General features: G+C 35.5%; 2 protein-coding genes across 2 annotated transcripts; one reads left to right on the top strand and one right to left on the bottom strand.

Annotated features, from left to right (window-relative positions):
* The first annotated feature begins 8,039 nt into the window (after window positions 1–8,039).
* On the top strand, window positions 8,040–9,104 carry LOC115623939. Its single transcript, XM_030518501.1, has 2 exons — window positions 8,040–8,064; window positions 8,130–9,104. Exons 1-2 carry the CDS (start codon window positions 8,040–8,042, stop codon window positions 8,918–8,920), a joined length of 816 nt encoding a protein of 271 aa, XP_030374361.1. The 3' UTR covers window positions 8,921–9,104.
* Window positions 9,105–22,686: 13,582 nt separating this feature from the next.
* LOC115624319 (dynein regulatory complex subunit 5) lies at window positions 22,687–25,458 on the bottom strand. The gene is made up of 6 exons (XM_030518950.1): window positions 25,233–25,458; window positions 24,790–25,143; window positions 23,595–23,772; window positions 23,335–23,531; window positions 22,946–23,196; window positions 22,687–22,881 (listed from the first exon to the last, which is right to left on the bottom strand). Exons 1-6 carry the CDS (start codon window positions 25,456–25,458, stop codon window positions 22,687–22,689), a joined length of 1,401 nt encoding a protein of 466 aa, XP_030374810.1.

Raw genomic sequence — 25,458 nt, 5'->3', positions numbered from 1 at the left:
GCCTCCCATTATCAGTGCGTTATCATCAAATTCTTTTTACTCTTGAATGGGTTCGTTCGGGTTCGGCCAGTGTTGCGGTCAGCGAGTTTATTATTTGGTCCTATTTTATGCGGGGCTTATCCTGTTGTTGCCTGCCGGCTTGCTTTTTATTTTTGCAACACTCAACAAATCGCCTCTAATCGCTTTCATGCGCTTCAATAAAACCCAAATTAGCTTTGGGTCGGCCCTCAAAATATTGCTTTGCTTGTTTGTTGTTTGTTTCTTGTTTGTCTGTTTGTTTCGCTTTGCTTGCCATTTCAAATATTTTGAGTATCAAAGAATTTAATTGAAGCTCTTGTGGCAAGTTCATAAATAAAACAATTTCTTACATTTTTGTGCTAATTATTAATATAAGACCGAGAAATAATATTTTAGAAATGGATGATAATAATAATAGAAATACTCGTAAATGTTGAAAGAAAATCACAGCAACTTAGAAAAATAGAGAATAGGTGCAACACTATTTATGAAAGAAGGATTCGAGATACAAAAAAAATGCGACTACCTTTCGAAAGAGCATCAAAACTGATAATAAAGAGATAATAAACAACAACAGCCGTAACTAGAATTTCCATTAGACTTCGTTTGCTCATAGTTTTAATTTTAATTTGATTTAAATATTTTGAAATTACTGGCAACTAGGCTGGTGTTAGCCGATTAATCCAGCTAAGTTGTCTTCAAATTTGATTTCTGCATTGTTACTTTCAGTTCAATGGTGTTTTATTTATTTTCAATTTCAATTACCCTTCAGCTTAAAATTAAAAAATAACATTAAATACCTTTTAAATCGTTTAAAATGAAAGGGTTTATTAAAATTATTTTCAAAATTATAACATTTTAATAAGTTATATTAATAAATAATAAATGTAAAATAAAACAAGTGAAAAGAAATAATAATAAAAATTAAAAACTTACAAAATATTTAAAAAAAGAGACAAAAAATGCAATTTTCTTAGCTGGTTTAAGTTGAAATACCTGAAAGCATGCTTTTCCAATTGCCTTTATAGGTTAAATAAACCTTAGAGGTCCTTATCGATGCCAGATGGTTGGAGATCGGTTAGGGTTTGTTGTTAGTATTCCATTACCAGCTTGCTTTGTTCGGAGAACATTTAGCTGCATCCTTCATCGGGGCCTTAATAGAATCCAAACAAAATTGTCTTCTAATATTTATAAAAAATATATGTTTTTGAAACGAAATTAAACTTAAAAATTAACAATAGTTTGCAATGAAATGAAATATTACCGTGTTTAATGATCCGATAATGTTATGTCATCGAGTGAATAGTTTCCCGGAATTCCATTAGTAACTCGAACATTTCACGCTAGAGTTAAATTCCACTTTCGAAAGCTATGTAAGTGGGGAACAAACTTATCACGAAGGGGTAATTTTATTTGCTTCACTGCTCCCGCAAGGTGTTTGCAAAAATGACAAATACTTTTAATCAGATATAACGAGCTTTCATTCAATTTTCCAAAATAATATCACTTCGTTAAATGATGTTTTCGGGCCTTATAATAATGCTTTAAATGATTCCAGAACCGATTTCCGAGCTCGTTCTTCTCACGCAACTGACTCTTTAGACGGCAAACAACGAACTGACCAGAGAATCGAGTAATACTAGCAAATAGGCATCATTACATCGTACAACTAACTGAAAATGCAAAGATTCCAAGTTAATAGACGTCATTATATAGGTAGGGCCTCGCGAATACAATTTAAAACTAGTTTTCTCGCTTTTAAAAAAAGCTATTAGCTAAACACTCCCATGGCATCTCAAGAATATAGCAGTTCTTTCCAGCGCAAATTATGTGGCAATTTTGGTTTTATCACCAATATCTAGTTTTCAATAACTAATTTTCAATATCTAATTTTCAATATCTAATTTCAATATCTAATTTTGGATATATCTAACAAATTTCTCAATGTCCAAGTTGGTGGCGATATGTTCCTTAGGAAAACAGTTTGTCATACAAATATATTTGTGATATAGTTGTCCAATCCAACTCAAACTTCACAAAACCATTACCTATATATACTTATAAACTTTTTTTGGATGTAATTTGGATTCCATATTTTTATAAACAAACAAACTTTTCTGTTTTTTGACCGATTTTGGTAATTGTGCAATAATAATAAGACTACGGGCAACGTAGACTATATATCTGAACAAACAAGTGTCATCCGATATGTATATAGTCATGTATATACACGTTGAGTATATCTTTAAATTGGTTCTACAAACATCCAACTAAGAACAATATGCTCGTACCTCTTGCATGCGCTTTAGGTGGGAATATTTTAACGTGAATCTTTACGCAGACTGTGACAAATATCCTGTGACCTGTATGTTATATAGACAGATATATTATATATCCACAGATATACTCGTTATATAATGGCATGCCAATTGCGATTCGATAACCACTTTAACGGAACTTATTTAAACCTATGTATAACAGTTTTTCTAGCGCAGTTTTCCAGCTACTGTTCCATAAAGTAATTCGCACAACATGCGAAGCTTTTGGCTTGGAATTGGTAAAAAAAAAAATTGGCTAAAAATTATACAAACAATTAATGTAATTACTTAAAAACAGCTTTGTTGTTTTGCGTGGAACTGACTTCTGCAGCTGAATCGGAGTTTGAAAGAATTCAGAAGGAGCTCTTCAATGATTTGTGCACGCAGCTCAAGGACAAGAAGTTGGTTGTGCCCGGACAGAATGTTTCGGCCTCCAAAAGATGTCCGCTAGGACTGTCAAACGATCATCCCGAGAAGGTGGCAGTTTTGCAGAAAGCCCTGCTCGATTCCCTAAAGGATAATAAGAAAAGTCAGATTGGTTTCCGGGCGACACAGGACGAGAGTATGCAACTGATGGTTCTGGCCAAAAGCCTCATTGATTCGGTCAACCATCTCAAGAAAACAAACGGCACTGGTCAGAATGTAATCCCACCAGAGAATATGCAGCAACTGGAGCAACTAAAGGAGTTGATGGCCGATGCCTTGGATTCGGCGCGCAACAGACAAAAGCAAATGATGGAAAAATGCAAGCCCAAGTGCAAGAATGCCAAATCCCATAAGCTGCTGGACGAACTGTGTTCTGGACCTTGCAACAATATACCGAATAAACGAAAGAAGAAGCCCAAGAAGAAGAGATGCCGAAGACCCAATAACCAATGCAATCACATCAACGATTTTGAATACGATGAGAACTTTTACGATTCGCAATATTACAATGACGAGCCGCCAGTTTATGCTTTGGTGTCTCGTCAGTCGCCGCTGGAACCTCAGTGTCCGCCCCTGTGTCCGGCCCCATCGCTGCCACAGTGTCCGTCAATGTGTCCGGCACCGTGTCCACCCCAGTGCTTCCCTCCGTGCCCGTCTCAGTGCCTGCCCCCGTGCCCGCCCCAGTGCCCGCCCCAGTGCCCGCCTCAGTGTCCGCCCCATTGCCCACCTCAGTGTCCGCCCCATTGCCCGCCTCAGTACCCGCCACAGTACCCGCCACAGTACCCACCACAGTACCCACCACAGTACCCGCCACAGTACCCGCCACAGTACCCACCACAGTACCCACCACAGTATCCGCCTCAGTACCCGCCACAACTGCCACCGCCTCCACCGCCCCCACCGCCTCCGCCACCACCACCACCACCACCGCATCCGCCACCACCCCCACCGCCACCGCCTCCACCACCGCCTCCGCCGCCGCCACCGCCACCGCCACCTATATATCCGCCTATACGTCCGCCTATACGTCCGCCTCCGCGACCCATAAATTGGCCAAAAGTAACGTGCGGCTTGCGCTGCATAATCAAGTTCTTCATCAAAATCAAGAAAACCTTCCTTCACGCTATATTCACACCATACTGAAGAGCTGGATGTGGAAATTAAAAACATACAAGTAATTAAATCTGCAACTTAAAAAAAAAACCAAATCTAATGAAATTAAAAGTAATAAGATATGTGAATAAACAAATTTACTCTGCATGTGTTGGCAATTGGCATACAAATTTTATAAATTTATTTGCGTATTCGATTATTACTGGTTCTCTAGCACTTTTAAGTACATCTCCTGGCTTGCTAACAAACATATCTTAAGTATATTTTTATTTTATTATTATTTATTTTGGTATGGGGGAATGATCCTTACCTCGCGTAGAACACTCAAACATGTTCGAATGACTTTCGACATAACTCACGAGGTGAGTTCATTTTTCGTTTCTCTTTTTTAAAGACAGCTTAAGGGAATTAATTGAACAAAGCACTCTCTTGCTCTTCACCTCATTGGAGCTTTCAAATAACTCGTTACAATGTTCGCTCAGAAATATTCGTTGTTAATGGAGCAGCGTTTCGACTAACGTTGAAATAGAACTTATTTTTTCCAAAGCTGTTTTCCAGTTGTTGTTAAATAAAGTAAAGAGTGGAAAATGTAAAAATTTTGTAAATTATATGAATCATTTATTTCTTATTTTTATATTTTTTGGAGAACTAGATTAGATTAGATAAATGCGGAATGCTGATTTTTTTTATCTTTTTGAGAAAAGCAAAACAAAAGAATGACAGCGTCAAATATTTATGTAGGAATCGGGAAAATTCCAGAAGAGTAAGCAACCAAACGTGCAACGCTAAGTGGCCGTCGTTACTAAACGACGAGAGCCGAGAGAGCAAAATGCTAAAAGAGAGCGAGCAAATTTTCAGTCGGTGCCAGAATCTCGTGAGCTACGCACGTATCAGTGAAGCCTAATTACATACATATATATAAAGTTATTCATTAAAGTACTTATATATAATAATTACACAAACATACACACAGACAAACAAACATTGTTATTACATCTAAATAATATTAAAAACTATTAAACATAATAATGCTACGTCGTCTCTTGGTTGTTTTCGACACTACGGAAATATTGGAGACCACATTTATATTTCTTTTCCGATAGAGTAATTATTTACATAAGTTAAACAGTTTTATTTTATGGTAGCTCACGCTCTTTACAAATTATACAAGTAGTGTGCGAACGCGTTGCGCTCTCTTGAAAGTCATTGCGCTCTCTAGGAACGCATTGCGCTCTCTAGGAACGCATTGCGCTCTCTTGGAACGCATTGCAACTTAAGTATAACAGTTTTTTTTTCTGCGAACTTTAAAGCTTGGCTTCACTTCTAATAAAACTACAAACAAGCATACGAATTGTGTTTTTTTTTTTTTCGCGTGAAATCGAATGCCCTATATCAGTTTTTCCTTGGCATAATATTGATTGATATATTGAGCTCTCTTCGAATGCATTGCAAGTAAGCAGCATTGTTGTTGGCTTCAGAGTGTTAGCATTAGAACTGTTATAATTAGCTTAAGAGTACGTGATCGAACTCTCAAAAAGAGCAAAAGGACAAAACAGTGCAAAAATCCGGAAAATGTTGAGGGATGAACTAACTATTCTGTGTTTACATATTTTAAGCTAATTATTATTTTAATTAACTCGTATAACTATTAGCATGCAAGCAGACTATCACTTAAAAAAGCATGTCTAAGCTACCAAATTGCTCTCAGACCACATTCGAAAAGGCCCTTGTATGTGGAAATTTTGACACTCCCAGCTGGCATCCTCACAGCGGTTTGTAATTAATGCGTTTATGAGCGAGTCCTGCCCAGGAAAGACTCTTCCCCACACTCTAACAAAATCACACGTAAAACGAGAGCGCGTTTTTTTCGCACACATTCGCTGTAATTTGTCGGAAATTTGCTGGCGGGTCCTTTTCACATATTTGCCGCAAATAAAAAATTAATTTAACGCATGTTCTGCATGTAACATTCTTGCGGGCAACAACAAGAACAACAACAACATAACACCAAAATAATGAAATTGATTTAAGGTTATTAATATGGCGACGCGACGCTGACGGCAAGGGGCAAGTTTAGCGGGGGAGTGGGGGGCTGGTGGCAACGCCTAAGTAAATGTTTGGCATTTCATAATGTTGCTGTAACCTTTAACGTCAATTTTATGCAAATTATGTTGTTTCAGCTCCTGCGTAGATTTGTGGCTTTCGCGTCGAATGCCGATTCCTGCCTGGGTCGGCCGCTCCCACCACCACCACCACTACTCGTATAAGCGATGGCTTGGGCGTTCCAAACTTTTCAAGTGCTCCGCTCGGATGCTGGCAGGGGTGGGCGTGGGTGTTGTTATTGAAGTTTCTGGCCGTCGTTTCGCCTCCTGACTTATTCAATAAGCCAAGTTGAAGTTGTTGTTGTTGTTGTTGCTTGTGCTGCGTCGGCTGCTTTGCTTAAATAAATACCGTTGGCGTGTGTTATATGCAAAAAGTGCAAATAATAATAATAAAGAGTACTTATTGTTTGATTTATGTGTCTGTGTGTGCACAATGCCAACGGGGGGTGTGAGTGTGTGTGTACGGTAGTTGAAAAGCTTGGAAAGATGGACTTATAGCTGCCATAACATTGCTATAAAAGATTTACAACTTAGCCTCTCTACTTGGGCTGGAGACGCTTTCGTGTATTCTAATTGGGGTTTCCACGCAATCATCTTATCGATGGATCATAGTTTTCTACAGCTAATGCTTATAGTTGATGCTTATCACAATCGTTGATATTGCTTAAACTTCAAAAAGAGACTTATTATGGATGGTTCACAACTAATATGTTAATAAAATAAACTTTTCCAACTTAGAATATTATTTTATTAAAATACAGAATCGCAGCAGCCGTCTCTTCTAAATTGTGGCAACATTAACGAACGTTTAGTGAGTTCAACTAATTTATATCCGCCTGTAAGAATCGTCCCTTTTTAAATATTTCATAAATTTTCCAGAATACTTAACAAACAAATTTGTTTCAGAATTTGTATTTTTCGTAAAACCTCCTTTTGTGTTGTTCTTGAATGCATTTATTAACCGATATTGAAGATGTAATTCCTTTTTACAAATTTGCTGCAGACGTTCTCATGTAGAACTAATTTTGTTTTAAGGAATGCAGCTCAACTTATTTCTTCTATTGAACTAGGATATTGTTAAATGTTTCGGTGTTGAAGTAAGAAAGGCAAGATATTCCATATAAGGTCAAAGAAAGCACGTTTTACAAATTTCAAAAGCTATTTAGTATATTTATAAACAGAAAACTAAACATTGTAACCAAAGAAAACAAATGAAAAATTTGCAAATATATAGTAATAGTTAAAAATTGAAACAATTTCTTTGTATTGCAAATCGTAACTTTGCTGTAATGTTCAGTTTATATTTTAAAAAATGTTTTCAGCTTTTAATATAACCTTTTTTAAATCCAGCGCTTTATTTCAATGAGCATTGAATCTATGTTGTAAAATAAATAAATCAAAAATTCCTTTTGTTTTCTTCTGTTTTCAAAGATTATTGACAATAGAGAGTTAGAAAGTTTTTGAATGAATTCAAAATTCAATTTGGCAAAAGACAAATTTTACATTTATTCTATAAACTTATCGAACATGTCAAAATGGTTCAAGTAATATTATATATATTAATATGTATCTGAAATTGCTAACTAAACAGAGCATCTAGTCACTTTATTTGTAACATCATTTCATTGGCTGGGAAATTTTCACTTTTCTCAGCAGTCTTTGAACCCAGCAATCAAAGCATCTATCATCTCATTCCTAACTCAAAGTTTAAAAGGGCGTACTAGTCATATACAGCTTGTAAAGACAATTGCAGCCAAATAAATATAATATGTTATCAAAGAGCAAAGTTTGATTTAATTACCATGGAAGGCATTTAAAAATTAATATGATTCTACACTTTGTTATTTAACTTTCTGTTCTTCATGGTCTTAGAAGTCAAGTACTGCTTAATACTGTTTAGAAGCACCATTTATATAATCGAATGTCAACAAAAGTAAGAGTTCAAACGATAACTGAAATGCTTGAAATCCGAATTAGTTAGGCTGTAAAAATTGCTCCTTAAAGTGCTTAGAACACAAGATCTAAAGATATCGCTTCAGACCAGCAGCAGCAACTGTTCACAATGCGGCTCTTGTTCATTTCATTTGGTAAATAATTTCTATCATCATACTAGTTCATATATAATCTATATAATGATATCTGTTGTGAAAAGTGTTGCTGTTTTTGCAGCTACAGTGCCACAGAGTTTCCGGTCAAAAATTTGAAGAATTGCAGAAAAACATATTTTCCACAATTTGTGATGAATTAGTCGACCACGCGGTCGATGATCTCACAGTAGCGGACATTCTAGCTGCCATTGGAAAACCTACATCATCTACCAAGGCTCCAACAACAACAACGAAGAAGCCAACAACAAAGAAGCCAGCAAAGGAGTGTCCGCTATTGACCTTGGCTGATAATCCGGAAAAGGTTGAGATGTTGGAAAAACTTTTATTCGTGCTGCTGAAGATAAAGACAAAGCCCGCAGGCACAACACAAAAACCGACAACAACAAAAAAGCCAACAACAAAGCCAACAACAAAAGCACCTACTCCCAAACCCAAAGAAGAATCAGAGAATTTAGCGGCCGTTCTAGCCGTAGTTGGCAAAAGTCTCGTGGATGCCATAAACGATCTGAAGAATGCAACCTTATCGGGAATACAAGATATGAAAAACGCGAATAATCAACAGATGCAGCAATTAAAGGATATGGTTTCCGCCACCTTGGATGAAGTGCGTGAGCAGAGAGAGAAAAAAAACACTCAGGCGAAGTGTAAGCCTGGATATGTCGACCAACTTCTGGGCAATATGTGCAATCCGAGATGTCATTATCCAGGCTATTATCCTAGTCCTGGATATCCTTATATGCAATATATAAGACTAACCCCAAACGATAGTCCCACAGACTTTAAAGAATTAAAGACTAGCTTGTTTAAGGGTCTATTAGGTGAATCCAAACCTTAAAATCGCTAAGAGGCGTTGCGACCTTCTTCAGACGCACTTCACTTAACTTAAATTCGATTCTGCTAAGACTTTTCAATCATTTTTCAGAATCGTATCCATTGGTTTAATTCAATTCACATTTATTTTATTCCTTATACGAACGCAGTAACCAACATGTGAATAAATAAAAAAAACTTGCTGCATACATTTCAATTTAATAAATAAGTTATAAACTAATTTTTGGTCTGAGATACATTCCCAAATAGCGCCATAAGCTTAGGTTGAGTTGGCTTGGGCGATGATGCTACATAGGAAACACACATAGGCCTAAGGAGGTCCATTGAGATGTCATATAATCCTCTTGGTTATTTTTTTTTTTATGTGACATGATAGAGAAAGGGATACTCTACAGCAATAAATAAATCTCAGCCTAGGAAGTGCTGGACAGTAACGAAACGAAGCTCCTCTACGATTTTTTAGTCTTTTTCATTTCTACAGCTTGTGCAGAAATCATTGTATTGAAGTCCTGGCCTCGTCGGAATGAATTCTTCTTAATCCGCTCCACCTAAAGGACTATATTGTAATGCTTTTGATATGAAACTTCCCCTCTATTTCGTCATTTTCAAGAGAGATGAGTGCCTCTCTGGACAGTTGCTCTGTAATTTAAGATCCTGAAATGTTTCTGTATCCCTGTATCCTAGTGAGGCTAACACTGACTAGCTGTACTATTTCTGTAATATTTCCGGGATATTTCTTTAACCCCGCTTGGTTCTTCGGTTAGAGGTAAATCGGTTGGAATTAAGAGTCGTGAGGCTTCCTGTACTAATCTTTAATTAGTTTAGGAAAACATAGTAAAAGATATCCTGATTTGGGGAGCAGAGTCTCGCTGCAAGCTTGATGCCGTTCTGTAAAATGTTGAGAGCATTATATTTAGCTTGAAGGTCTCCCTTCGTATTATTACATGTCTGGGATATGTCCTAAAATGTTTTCAATTCTAAAACTGCCCTCGAATTGTCACACACTCAGTTCTTTGCACCCTAAGCTTCCGTTAAGCAAAACACAAAACTCATTTCAAATACAGACAAACATACTATATATCTAGACTTAATCCAATGCGAACTGTAAATTACTTGCTCGCCCCCCACCCCCCCCCCCCCCCCCTCCACCCCCTTCCCCCTTTCTAACAGAGAAGCTTTCGAAAAGTGCTTAAGTAAGCAAAAATCAATCGATTTTCTTTCGACTGCTAGCCGCTGATGCTAAAAATCCAATTGCTGTCCGTGCGCCAAATTATATGCAACGCATTGTGGCATTCTCTCCATTTATTACAACTAAGTAGACACAACAACAATAACAACAAGAAGTAAGTGTTGTGTCTGAGCAGAGTGGGCTACTTTGCTGCTTTTTTATGCTTTCGTGTAGTTTCTGCGGCCAGAAATGGTTCGAGGGATAAATAATGTCCGTTTGTACTTTTAAACGACTTCCTTTCATTTGTTTTGCGCACCCGGTCTGTTTTGCTGTCCAAATTGTTTCAACGCCAATACATAATAGCGGCCACACCCACAATTGACGCGACCGATTCCGATTCCAACTCCCCCATTTCCCCATTTCCCCATTTCGAATTCGACTTCAAAGGTGGGGGAAGGCGCAGGAAAACAAGCCGTCAAAGATAGCAATCTTCGATTTTACTTTACTTTTTTTTTGCTTTTTCTTTCCCTGGGTTTCATTTACTCGTACTTGCACAGTGGGCCAGATTTACTCAATTGTTGGCCAATTATCAATAACGAAAAGACTGCTTTCGGAGGTATGTGAATGTATTGTCTTAAGTTATTCTTGATTTTTAAATTTTACGTGTTAGTGGATTTTAAGTTTGCGCGGAGAAAAAATGCAATATTGCGAACTTAATATTAGGAATTTATAACTTTATATATATAGGGGTTTAAAAGGTGTACAAGGTAAGGGGTAGTTTCATAAAAAATATTTTTCTTCTGCTGAAATTAAAATATCTGGATAATCTTCTGAAAAGTTGCTTCTTTTGTCATCTTTTTGGACTATATTGAAATGTTATTATGTTTCACAGATCGACTAAATTACATTTAAATAGGACTTAATATTAAGGAATATGTATTTATTATCTTTATATCAATAAAACAAGACAAATTCCTTCAAATGAAATAATCAACGTAAGAAAAAAATAGTTCTTCTTCTTCTGAAAAATAAAATTTTTGATGAGGTTTTGAAAAGTTTCTTTCCCATTCATCTTATGGTATTTTCAATAACTTTTTTTTTGAAACTTTATTGTCGAACTACTTATGATCGACTTAAAAATAGCGATGACAAACAATTTTTAATAAATTTTTTAATGTGAATCTTAATTAGCAGGAGCGCTATCTTCAACTTACTATATTAACCACAATTTATTGGATTGCAGGCTTTCCCTCACAGTTTAATTAGTTAAGCTAATTAACTTAATCACGTCACAACGCATGACTAAATAAATCCAATGCTACCATATAATTCAATAATTGACCTCCTTAGGACAGATCTTAAAAAAACAATAAAGACTTAAAACAAAAATAAAAAAAAAGTTAACAAGCTAAGATTCTTGAAACAAACTAGTTGACTAACAAAAAAAGAAGTAACCTTGTAAGCGGAAAAAAGCAAAATGAAGCAATGAAAAAGGAAAAGATTTTACCTAATAATTATTATTCGCTGGTCCACTGTCTGCTGTTGTTGTTGTTGCTGTTCAATTGACATGGTCGGGCAATGCAGAAACCAAAAACAAAATACTATACGTTGAAATGCCGTGTTGTTGTTGCTGCTGATTCTGGTATTGCGGCATATAAATCGTTTTATTTGAGCTCTGGCATTATTGGCGTCTGCCTGGATTGGATGACGCGTGTAGGAAATGCTCCGTCGTTGTTGTGTTGTGTCGCGCTTGAGGTTCCTGTGAAGATAAATGGCTCACTTAGTAAGCGCCCCCCGGACCCCACCCAGCTTGTCAGTGTGTGTGTGTGTGTGTTGTGGGATATTGTGTTTGGAGGTGATGCCCAAACATCAGGAGATACTCTTATGTAGGTGTCGGTGCGGTTTAACGCTTTTGACTCGCCTCAGCCGGGCTGGCTGGATGGTGGGGTGCTCTTAGGCTTTTGGGTACGTGCTGCCTCAAGAACTGACAGTTGCTGGCTAAGTCTGAAAAATACAGGTGACTTTATCAGTGGACTTGGGGTTGGGGCTTAACACAACAAGAGGGAGAGTCAAAAGATTACAATAACAACACAAGCAATGACTGAATTATATAAATGAAAAAATTATGGAAAATGTAAATCAAAAGAAGAACTCATAGATATTAATTGGCTTGAAGTATTCCTTTTCCAGATAAACAATGACTTTTGATCAAAAAATTAAACTTGAAGAATTATTTTTAATTTATGATTTTTTTTTTTTTGTTCAGATATAAGGATTATTGGTTGAGTTGTAAAGTAAAACTTAAAATGAATCATTATATTGTCAGAGAATGAATAAAAATGAAAATGTTTAAATGATGAACATGCATAGATAATACTTAAAGAAGGATATTGGTGTAATTCTCGTTTGCTCAAAGTTTTCATAAGTGAATGATTTTTGTGCTTAAAAATAATCTTTTCTAGATATAGATTTAGGAGTTGCGTGATTTTACTTGCATTGTAGCTGAGTCAGCCTTTTCGCTTATCCCATTGTAGGCTTACTGATGTCTGATAAATATTTAGCAGTTGTCACAAAGCTTCCGGAGTAATAATTTCTAAAAAAAACCAAATGTAGGCAACCGTTGGAAACCATTTTCTTATGTCCATGACATAGAGTCTTGATTTTCTAGCCACCAAATTGAGATTTTCTTTTTTTCTGACAGGCCTAAATAGTGTTTTCTGAAATGGTGATGAAAGTACTGATTTGTATGACATTTAGACGGTTAGACCCTTTTAATAAATTACAATAAAATACTAATTTCTACGACATTTAGACGGTTATTAAAAGAGCCATGAAAAGAGCATTACTTGCAGCGATCTTAAGATTACGGATTAGTTTAAAAGGCCTTCTATCTCAGACCATCTTAATAAATTTAAAAAAATAATTGTAGGCAACAATTGGAAACCATTTTCTTATGCAGTCTTTATAGTTTCTCTAGCCTCCTTAAGATTTTGTTTCATTCTAATAGACCTAAATACTGTTCTCTGAAATGGTCATGAAATTACTGATTTGTATGACATTTAGACGGTTATTAAAAGAGCCATGAAAAGAGCATTTCATGCTGTTGAAAATTGTGAAATTGTAAATAACAATCATAGCGAAACCACTTTCTATTAGCATTTGTCACACAAACACACACTCGTCAGGAGCACATCCCTGGAGCCTCCTGCCACATAACGGCACTCATTACCCGATGTCATGCGAAACCGCGTGCTAAGCCCCCCACAGGCGTCTTATCGCCTTAAACCACTTTAGTGTCAGGCATGCTGACAGCGGTCCACAGCGACCGAATGCGAACATTCTCGCCTTTTTTTCTCCCGTTCCTGCTGTTGTCCTTGTTACTGTTGTTGTTGCTGTTGTTTTTTGTGTCGACCATTTAACGTAGACGGAGTCGTATGTCTGTTAACATGGCCAGTGGTCTTGTCGACATTGCGATAAAAAGAGAGAGAGAAAAAAAAGAAAACAGCAGCAACAACAAGGGCCTAAGGAATTTACGTTTTCGGCCATAATGAGGGTGATTTTCGTATTTGTGGTAGATTTGTCCACTTAGCAGTGTGACCACAGCCAAGTCCAAGTCCACCTCCAAGTCCACCTCCAAGTCCAAATCCAAGTGCTTGGTGTTGCAATTTGCAAGCGTTTGTGAAAATCATTTGTACATTTCCACAGTGGATTATGGCGGCCCATATGGGCATACTACGAGTATGGGAGTGTGTTTGTAAGCCCGCCTGTTGTCTGATGATAATGTTAATAATTTGTAAGGCCTGCATATATATGATATCCTCTTTTTTTTTGTTTTCTGTTGTTCTTGCTGCCTTGATATATGCGCCAACATGCATGTGGCTGACAATGATTTGTGCTAATGAGAGTGCTGCCATCATCAGCATTAGCATCAGCATCAGCATCCGTATCCGCAATGTCTAATGTTACACCCCTAGATGCTAAAAAAGTAACGCAATGTCTATGCAAATGCTGCAACACATTTGCGGGCGCATATATAATTGGTATTTCACAAAAGTTTGTATACCCTAAGACCCAAAGTTCGAAAGCGCTTACTAAGTAGTCAGTCAGCTATGCAACAGTCAATATTGAAATGTTCTGCTTGATGAAAGAAATCGAAAAAACTGACTACGACTGCACGACGACTATGTCTGCATTTCGACTGTTCGACAGTTCGACTGTATGACCTTTGTTTTTATTGAAACCATCATAGCTATGGACATAAAATTTTGCATATAGACTTGTCTTATCTATGTGCATATCAAGTTTATAACAAACTATATATACCATATACTATATATACTATATATTATATATAGAGCTATCACAGGAACGATCGGCAAAAAAACAGCTTTTTCTCTCTTTAAACATATTTTAAACAAATGTAATTTTTATTCAATAATCTAAATATTCTATAGCTTTATCGAAATCGTACCAAAATATCGTATAGATGTCATAGAAACGATTGGTTTTAAGGTCGCTCTTAATAAAACAAATTTCATTCTAAGAAGATACTGACTTTTTAAGAAAAATGTTTAAGAAAAATGTTTTATTGTGAGTTTATTTAGTTTTTTCTAAGTGTAGTGAAATCAATCAAAATATGAATAATATTTTATAAAAAAATCAGTATTTTTTAGTTATTTTATTGTGTTTATTTAGTTTTTCTGAGTGTAGTGTAATCAAGTAATCAATCAAAATATGAATAATATTTGATCAAACAAATTCATTATTTCTTAGTTATTTAATTTAGATATTTATAAAGCTTACATTTCAGTTCAGCAGTGTATTTAAAAGTCGTGCGGTTATAAGTATAGAATTTTGAACTTTTTTAATAAAGAAAGAATGAAAGAAAATGCAAAGGCATTTCCATTTTGGGGGCAAAATTAAAATCAACGACAGTTTATTTGTATAAACTGCCCAACTTCATTCCAATTCACTTCATTTTCATTACCAGTTACCAGGCGGCGGCCAACTCAAGTGCGGTCCGATGTCCCAGCCCCCCATCACCCCCCTCCCCCCACACAACATTCAAATCTGCACACAATTGTCTACGGATTTTCAATATTATCTGCTGTGGTCGTCGACCCCCCCGCTCCTTTTCTCTAGACCTCCTTGGGTTCATTTCGGTGTGAATCTCTCGCCACTGACAGGCCAGCCAACTGACTCGGACTCTGCTTCTGACTCTGACTCTGTCTCTGGCGCTGTCTCTGGAAGTGCGACATTCATTGTAACGGATTTCAATTGGGTATTTTATTTTATATTTGAATTTTAAAATTCCTTCCGTTACGCATTCGAGGCATTGGCGCACCGGCGACAGGAAAATGGACAATTTGTGTTTGTGGCAATTGATTGGCAAATATTGTGTGCGACCAAATGGCCAAAGCAAAAAGGTTTTGATTAATACGCAGTGACAGCGCAGACGACTGACAACAGCAAACCAAATAAGAAGAAGGTCTCTGTATTTATAAATTATTATTGAAAAAAAGTAAAATTTGGCGCTAAGCTGGGAAAAGGAATTTCTAATCAATGGAGTTAGTGTTGAGTTTGGAAAATTTTAAACTACAAATGTAAAAGTTCAATAGTTATATTTGTGAAGATTTTAGTTTTTTATTTCCTAAAATATAGTCAGTAAAATTTATAGGAGCTCTTGTTTCATCGTCAGATAAACAGTATAGAACCTTAGCTGTTATTCCAAATGTTGTCCCATGATTTAAAGATTTTCAAATTTCTGTTTATAACGCATATGCGCAACCCAAAAATACCCGATTTAGCAAAAAAAAAAAAAAAAAACCAATTCGGCCAAAATTATCTTTATTTCTTTACACGTTTGGAAAAAAGAAATAGTCCAAGGAAATATTATTTGGCGAATAGTTTATGCTGCTTGAGGAAGAAATGGTATGATCCACATTTTTCATCTTTTCCAGCGCTGTTCAATAGCTCTGAAATCCTGTTTATAGTTAAAAACGTCGAGCTAAAAAATAAAAATAACTACTAAACGCAGACTGCACATCTTTATTTTTGACAAATCTTTCGACATTGATCCACTTTTTCAAATTTCGGAAAAATTAAATAATCCGAGGGGACTTAATCTGGTGAATATGTGCCGTGAAGAAGAAATTGGTTGTTGATGAAAAACAAGGTTATTTCATTTCAAGCTATGAAAAATCTTAATTTTTTTTGTACATCAAAATGGAGGTTTTATGTAACTACTGAAAGCTATTTTTACAAATTTATATTTTGAAATATTATCGAAAGCGAAAGTAAGCAATTTATTTAATCATTTCTGATGGGTTTTTTAAATTTATTTATTTAAAAAGTATTTCTAAAATCTACATACAAGCAGTGGAGTTTTTTTTTAAATTTATTTACAATTTATTAAACCAGTATTCTGCTACCAATATGGCAGCTTAAGCTGGTTGAAAATTAATGGGAAATTCAAGAGTTATGACCAACTCTAAATTTATAGGACACACTTAAATTTATGTATATATACAATGTATTTACCATATTTTTAGATTTAATATGGAATATATTTTATGATATTATATTATATATTTTACACAAGGGAGATCCTTCGCATGACACTTCTTAATAGCCTGCCTGCATTATTTTATCACTTTAATGAAACTTTCCTTAAAGGCGCCCAAAACTATGCAACACAAAACACAGCAAGCATTTAGCTCTGCATTTACCAACTAAATGACTGCTGCCAACGTGTTCTGACACGCATCATTTGTGCGCCTTAAAGGTGACTATAAAAAGAGAGACAGAAACAAAAAGTTTGTTTCTTAGCGCTGCATGCAAATTACAAGCAATAAAACGTGGCACACGTCAATGCTTAAACAAACTTCAGAGACATTTGGCTCGAACAAGCAATCTTCAAGCGCCAACAGAGACCGCTTCCCCTCTCAGTCAACCAAAGAGATTATTCTTTATTGTTCCGATACTCGTAGAAGTACAAACACACAAAGAGGCGTTGTGGCAATTCTCACATCATGCGATTGCCATCGAGATTGTGTTCTTGGTATTGGAAATTCCCAAGGCTGTCATATAAGCAAAGACAACAACAATGCAGCCGCATATGTAAATTTGTCATAGACCATAACAACAACAACAACAACAACAACAAGAGGAATAATAGCAACAAAAAAAGAGTGAAATAATCATAAAAATGCCATGTAGACAGCAACAATAGAGTGTGGAGGGGGAGAGCTTGTTGTGCGTGTTGTGGGACGTGTTGGAGCCGACAAAATCCTGAATTGAATTTTTATATAGGCAATAAAGTAACATTGTCAGCCATTGTTATTGTTTGTTGTGTCGATGGCGCTCTCTGCATGTTAAATTATGATTATTTACATTTAGGCGCCTCACATTTTATGGCACGCTTTATATTTTTAAATGTGGTGTGAAATCAACCTATAAATAGATTTCAATCTAGGCCGTGTTAGAGTTTAGAAAACTCTGGCGCGGTTTTCTCAGCTGAGATATCTTTACATTTTTATACTGATGTAGAATTTTGTGATCTAAAAGCTTAGGGTTTCTTTTCGGCCAAAACATTTCAAAAAATTCGAATGAACATAAATTTTTAGCATTGAAGTAAAATGTACTTAGTGCTTTGTACTCTTTAATCGTTTATTCAATGTAAAGACTTATGATATTTTTCAATAATTAAAAGCGAAATGTCTCGCGACGTTAAAATATTATATTCGATGATGATTTCATATTTGACTATTTCAAGAAGTAATGATGTTTATGTTTCTTTGTAATATTTACTTTAAAATGAGACTTTAACGAACTTTTTTTAATCACATATTTAAGTCCATAGTATCGATGAGGAAAGCTTATAATTTTAAAATTGACGTGACGAGTCAAAAAACCCTTGAGAATCCCAACAAAAGAAAGGACTTGACAAAAGAATAGAGTTCTTAACAAAAAAAAAAAAACAGATTTAAGAGTTTTGAGCTTCGTAATGATGCTCATAAATTTTTTGTCGCTACCCATAAATGGTTCTATTGGCCTAATTAGAGGTACTTAGTTAACCATAAGTGATATATTTATTTATTTATTTTTATTTTTTATATATTTATTGACTGCTAGCTTAAAGTTAATTTAGTTTTATTTTTTTATTCATTTATTTATTTCATCAACAAGGAAAACTATCGCAAGCCTATAGAATCCGGGTGGGAAAGATTTATGATTATTATCATTAAAAATATTCAGCTCAACTGTTTTTTCAAAAATATCATAAATCTGTTTTTTGATATTAATTGTTGCTTTTAATTTCGTTTTTGTTTTTCCCTAAAACTTTGACGCCAACCCACGTCACTTAAGTTGCTGATTTATTGACTTTTAAATGCTGCAACTGCTGCAGGCTGTAATTTTCCTTGATTTTGTTTTTTTTATACATATTTTTATTTTGGATGTTTTTTTTTGGGCTCGCCCTCAACACGCACAGCTGACTCATCAAATTTGTTTTGTCTTCTCTTTCGGCATGCTTTTAATTTAATTTGAAAAGTTTTCATGCCCATTTAGCGCATTAAACCCTTTTGGCCAGAACGTAAGCTGCGTCGCGAAAACAAAAGGCACAAAAAAGTGCGCCAAGATGTATCATAAATAATTATGATAACTGTCAGATTCTTTCTTCCTTATGTCCTGGGCCGCCTCTGCTCCGCACCCAAATGCAATTAGGCGGGCTTAGCCTTCAAAAATGGCTTAGAATATGGCAATTAGGCAGCCAAACTAATTGACACTGCAAACGGATTGGAAAAGAAATGGGACAAAGCCAAAGACAAAGGACGGTCCAATTTGGCGAAGGCCACTGAATGCAAATAAGCAAATAGGCAGTGGAAGCACTAGACTGCATTCAGAAATTTAGATGCATTGAAAGACAAGAGCTCTACTATTTTTATTTTCGTGCATACATGTCTTAATACGGTTAAGAAAAAATAAGTATTGTTTCTTTAAAAATAAGGTTTTAATAGTTTTCTATACTTTTTTTACTGGCTAATATTTACTATTTTCGATGAATCAAGAGTTCTCAGCTTGTTGTCCTTTTTCCAAGTATTTCTCTGCTACATATTCTAATTAAAAAATTGTTTTCTTGATATATAAAAGTAATTTATTATTCAATTTTAGGATTTTAGTTCCAGAGCTTAATATTCCAAAAATAATTCATTACTTGCCAAGGCTGCTTTATTTATCGTATGTTTGTGTATTATAAAGTATTATAAAGAGAGAAAGCAGTCCGAAAAATCCTTCGGTACTTTTTCCGATTCTCTGTGAATCTTCTCAAACATGACAAAACAGTATCCCCGAATAGTCTTTTTCATTAATTAACCAGCCAGAGATGACACCCGCTCGATTTCAATATCATATTTGTACACATTAATGTTGTTTTGTTAATGTAGTTTGACTTTTTCCACTTTTTACCTTTAATGTTTTATTTGTACAATAAGTAGCTATATATTTAAAAAAAAAATATTTTTTTTTAATTTCAATTTAAAAAAAATTAATTGCAGATATAACTACAAGTATAATAGACTTTCCTAGCTTATAAGGCTTTCTTATAACATTTATAGTGTATCCTATATAATTGAATAAATAAATAAATATTGTACTATTAATATTTAATTGTGAAATGGGGTTTCCTATTATTTAGTAATAGATAGTAAGATAGTACCTTTAATGTTTTATTTGTACAATAAGTATTTATGTAGCTATATATTGAAAACAAAATATTTTTTTTAATTTTTTAAATTTAAATTTAAAAAAAAAATTAATTGCAGATATAACAGATATAACAAGTATAATAGACTTTCCTAGCTTATAAGGCTTTCTTATAACATTTATAGTGTTTCCTATATAATTGATTAAATAAATAAATATTGTACTATTAATAATTAATTGTGATATCAGATTTCCTATTATTTAGTGAATAGATAGTATAGATATAGTCTCTTCTAGCTTGCTTTGTTTTTCACTTATGTTGGCATCCATCAAGCATATGTCAACACAACTGCATTGTCTGTACAAATGTTTTGCTATTTTTCAATTAAAATCAAATTGTATTTTCGTCTAACCGCCAACCAGTGCTGTCTCCACTCATACATTTTTCTCATTTCTGTTTATTTAGGACCTTTGTTGTGAAAAATAACAGCGGCAAAGTGAAAATTTTGCCACAAACACTGCTCACTTGCCAAAAATGTATATGTGTATACGAGTTTATGTGTATGTATGTATGTATGCATGTATATGTGTGTGTGTGTGTGTGTGTGTGTGTGTGTGTGTGAGGTATATATGATAATTGCGTTTTAAATTTTGATATGTGCTCTGTGAGTGTGCGGAAAAAAGTTGTGTGGCGCGCTTTCAGCCAGAAATGGGCATCAGGCACCCTCTTTTGTTTTGTCAGCATATTTAGCAGCTCATAAATCTTGGATGGATACAGTTTTGTGATTTACGACGTTACTGCTGGCAAGACGAAACTTTAAAAAAGAAGAACGCTAGATAGAGCATCATAGTCGAGCTAATGCGATATTTATTTAAAATTTTTTGCCACTGCAAATATTATTTAAAAATAAATAAGACTCCTGTATTTGTATTTTTTTCAAAAAGTTTAATTTAAGATGTTGTAAATAATTTATAAAAAAGAAAAATTTAAATAATCCCCAAACACATTATTAAATACCTCAAGCCAGATATATATAAATGGACTCCGAAGCCGCTTAATCGATTTTTAGCAATTTTGCGGCAATATTTAAAATAGTTCCGTGGCATTTTTTCGATTTTTCTAATTTGTTTCCATATTTTTTTAAAATTTTTTTTGTATTACTCCATTTATTGTTTTTTATACCCTGTACCCAAAGGGTACAAGGGTATATTAGTTTTGTGCGAGTGCACATGGAACACACAGAAGGAGGCTTGGTAGACCCCACAAAGTATATATATTCTTGATCAGCATGACAAGCCGAGTCGATATAGCCATGTCCGTCTGTCCGTCTGTCTGTCTGTCTGTATGAACGCAAGGATCTCCGAAAGTATAAGAGCTAGAATAACCAAACTTGGTATACAGATTCTCCTGAGACCGAGAAAGGACGAGTTTGTTAATTTTTTCTGATCCACCCCTCCACTCCCCCCCTATTACCGATTTTCTATAACTCAAGTAATTCTTGGAATTTTCAACTCAAATTTGGTAGTCACATTAGGTTAGTTATTATATAACCGTATACCAAGTCTCATTATGATAGAATGATCGGAAAGAAAGTTATAGCCATATAACCAGGCCCAATGCACACATACATACATATGTACAAGTACACAAACAGGCATAAGGCACGATTCTGATGTAAATGTAAATGTATGTATGCATGCATGGAATATTTTATATTTAATTTAGTTAATTAATTAAATCAATTTAGTTAATTAATTAAATTAATTTAGTTAATTAATTAAATTTAATTAATTAATTAATTTAATTACTTTTTTGTGGGGTGGTACAGGGTATTTAAGAGTTGAGCCTGCTCGACTTTAGCATTCCGTTCTTGTTTTTTAATATTTTCCTTTCATTTTTTTGTTTAAATATGAAAATAATGAGTTCAGTTTATAGCGGACCAATAAGAAGTTATCTAAGGGCATAACATCATTAAAGTATTTATAAAATACAATTATGTCTACAAAGCTAAATAAATCCAAGTTGTGTTGAGAACGGAAGGCGTCCTAAAGCTAACATTTTTTGTACGCTAGTCTACTATATATCGCTAAATCTATATCTACTTGTATATCTCTATCTTTATATATTTTAGTCAGTTAAAAGTTTCAATAGCATTTAGATTTGTTCGTCAACTTTCGTTGAGATCAGAGGTTACGCACATTATTCTAATTAATGCCAAGCACCTTTGGCTCTTAAAACCCATTAACCCAGCACAACAATTTTTACACTTTGCGTGGCAGGAAAAATAACAACAGAAAAACTTTGGAAAAAAGGAAAACTATGTACAACATCGCTGGCTTGCTTGCTAGCTTGCTTTTCTTTCCCACTCCTCTCCTTCGCTATTTATTTATTTTTTCAACAACTTTTACCTTTTCTCTCTCAACTCATTCTCAAGTGTAACGTGGGGCCACTTAGTTCGGCAACCGCTCGTTGTTGTTGTTGTTGTTCTTGGGTAAGGCCATTAGAAAAAGGCTATTTGAGTGTTGTTTTGTTGGTTCTAGGGAATGGATGGTTTTGTTTTTCTTGCTTTAAGTCAACAAGACGCAGTGAGGGGGGGCTTGGTAATGAAAATTACAAAAGGGTCACACTTTCCGGCTAAATTGTTGCACACTTTTCTTTTGGCACTTTCTGGACAATATGTAGGTGCTTTGATTAATTATAGAGGCATAGGGTTTCCGACTCAATTAAGATTGAGGTTGGCATTTTCAACGTGCTGTAACAATTGCAGCAGCTTAACTCTAAAAGTAATGTGATTTAAAGAACTTATATATTATATACTTTTATTCAATATTAAAAAACAAATTTAAAATTCGAAAAGAATTAGAATTGAAAGTAAAGCAAATGATTGTTATATCTTTCTTCAAAGCTGCATCATGGCCATAAATTTTTCACGTTGCATTTTCTTCAGAGCCTCATGTTTCTTCCGCTCCACATTTTTTAGCAGAAATGTTTTGAATTTGTGGCGCATGTCCATGGACATGCCTGTATTTCGCAAATCCAAATGCTCCAGTATCTTATTCAGCCCCAAGACCTTAAGCAAGTGTTTGCCAAAATCCTGCAAACCATTTAATTGTCCATTAAATTATAATCAATAACATTTAGTTATCATTGAAACGCACCTCGCCCAGACAATTGTTGGACAAATCGATCTCCAGCAGTGTCTTGTGCTGACACATGAGCAACATAAATAGTTTCGTAATGGATTCCGTGATGGAGCAGGAGCCCAAGTCCAGCACCTTGATGGGCATTACTTGCAGCGTATTGAAAATGGCGGCAGCGCCATCGCTCTGAATGGGATTGAGGCGCAACACTAGGTGTTGCAGGGGCACGTGCTGCAGAGTGCGACTCAGTATGTAGGCACCCTCCTCAGCTAGATGGAATAGAATAAATATAATCTTTTGTGTTCTTAAAAGAAGAAGCTTGTCTTTTTGTCTAAGGCTTATTTGTGAGAACTATAATTCTTGTGGATGACTTTTCTTAAACTAGTCGTTTCATTAAAGTAACTCACTTATCCTATTATTGGTCAGATCGAGCATGGTGAGCGTGGCAAAAGATTCTTTGGTGCAGTTCTCCATAAAGCTTCGTATGCCCGCATCACCGATGGCGCAGTGCATCAGTGAGAGGGCGTTGAGGTGATGGCAGCCCTTGTCCAGACAATGGGCGAAGAGTCGGAGCTGATACGGTGCCAGTTTTGTGTTGTGTATGCTGGTAGCGTGAAATGAGTTCGAAAACTTTCAGAACTTCCAATCAACTTATCGAATATCTCACCAGAAGGAGCGCAACTCGTGGCACTGACTCAGTCCTTTGGCCAGCAACGCAATGTCGCGTGAGGAGAGTTGATTGCAGCCCAATTGATAATTACAGCCGGCCGTCTTGGTGCAATAGCTGAGCCGCAGCCTCTGTAAATCCGGCAGATTGGCGAGCAGGTAATCAAGTGGAATGTGATCTGTGTAAGGGAAGGTTTATGTTTATTCGTGTTTCATGTTTCGTTGCACAATGGGATGTGAAACAGAAATTTTGGCTAGATGTCGAAAGTGGAGATTAAAGATGAGGAATGAGGCTGAACGATGAAGATTACAAAGAATAATGAATGAGATGAAGAATGCTGGCGAAGAATGAAGATGCAAAATTAAGAATAATAACAAAGAAGAAGAATGAAGAATGAATTTGAAGATTACAGTTGATGAATAAAAATGATGATAAAGAATGCAGAAAGAAGGCGAAGAATGACGTTAATGGTAAAAAGTGGAGATAAAAATACAGATAAAGACTAAATGCAGAATAATGAATGAAATGTAATGTGAAGAATGAAACTAAGAAATAAATATGAAGAATGCAGATGAAAAATAATGATTATAAATAAAGAAGATAAAGAATATAGATGAAGAATGAAAATGATGGTAAGGCATGCAGAAAAAAAAGATGAAGAGTGACGTTTGAGGTAAAGAGTGGAGATAAATATGAAGATAAAGAATGATGTTGAATAAAGAAAATGGAAAATGAACATGATGAAAGCAGAATGAAGAAAAAGAATGAAGTTTAATATGAACAATGAAAATAAGGAATAAACATAAAGAATGCAGATGAAAAATATAGATACAGAATGATTATAAATAATGAAGATAAAGAATATATAAGTTTAATATGAAGATGAAGAATGCAAATGAAAAATAAAATTAAAGAATTAATATAAATAAGGAGATGAAGAATAAGAATGTTGAATGAAAATCAAGAATGCAAATGAAGAAAAAATAAAGAATAAAATTAAAAAATTTTAATGGATCTAAATATTTATGAATTTATAATAATAATTAACTTACTATTTATAAATAGAATTAAAATAAACATAATTTTAAAATCTCTTTAATAACGGTCCCATTTCAAATGAATAATAATGTGACAGTCTTTTGAGCAACAAAATCGAACTCACAGTCCACAGTGCGTCTACAATTCTGCTGCTTACCATTGGTGTCGCTGCCCGGAGGAGCGGGCTGTAGCTGATTTATCTCCAATTGATTTATATATGCCGCACAGATGTCCAATGTCGTCTGCACATTGCCCTCCGGCTCATAGTCGCCGGTTTGCATATTTTCAATAAACTCCTGCAGATGTCGTTCCATGTAAATGTTAATCCATGGCCGCTCCCGTCCGCGCAGCTGCATTGTCGCGGAACGCCACCGCTGCTGAAAAGAACGCTCCCAGAAATAATCGTCGCTTATGTGGGCGCTGAGCAGTTCCAGCGGCAGTTCCACATCCAACTGACTGAGTATGTAGTTACGGTCCTCGTGTCGCGGCAGCTGCTCGTAGAGGGGAACCTCTAGAAGGAGTCAAGATGTTGCCCTTTTATAGTTGTCCTAGCTCTCGTCATCTCTCTCTTTCTCTTTCTAAGAGCTGTTGTTGTCTTACCACTCCAGTTTTCCACAATGGCATCGAGCACAAGATGTCGCAAACTTTTCACTTGATTTGTTTGGCATTCGTTGTTGTTGCTGCCGGCGGCATCGGCAAGTCCGGGCTGGCTGCTCAGCAATGACTTGCCGCTGATTTTGGGCAGCTTCACATCATTGGGATTGAAGTAGGCCTTGAAGGTGTCGAGTGACACCGTGCAGGGAAATTCGCAATAAGTGAAATCCAT

This window comes from Scaptodrosophila lebanonensis, unplaced genomic scaffold, assembly GCF_003285725.1.
Source record: "Scaptodrosophila lebanonensis strain 11010-0011.00,11010-0021.00 unplaced genomic scaffold, SlebRS2 tig00000053-arrow-pilon, whole genome shotgun sequence".
In the NCBI taxonomy this organism is placed as follows: domain Eukaryota; kingdom Metazoa; phylum Arthropoda; class Insecta; order Diptera; family Drosophilidae; genus Scaptodrosophila; species Scaptodrosophila lebanonensis.
Note: the sequence above shows the minus strand (reverse complement) of the source record. Positions and strands in the feature narration are given on the sequence as shown.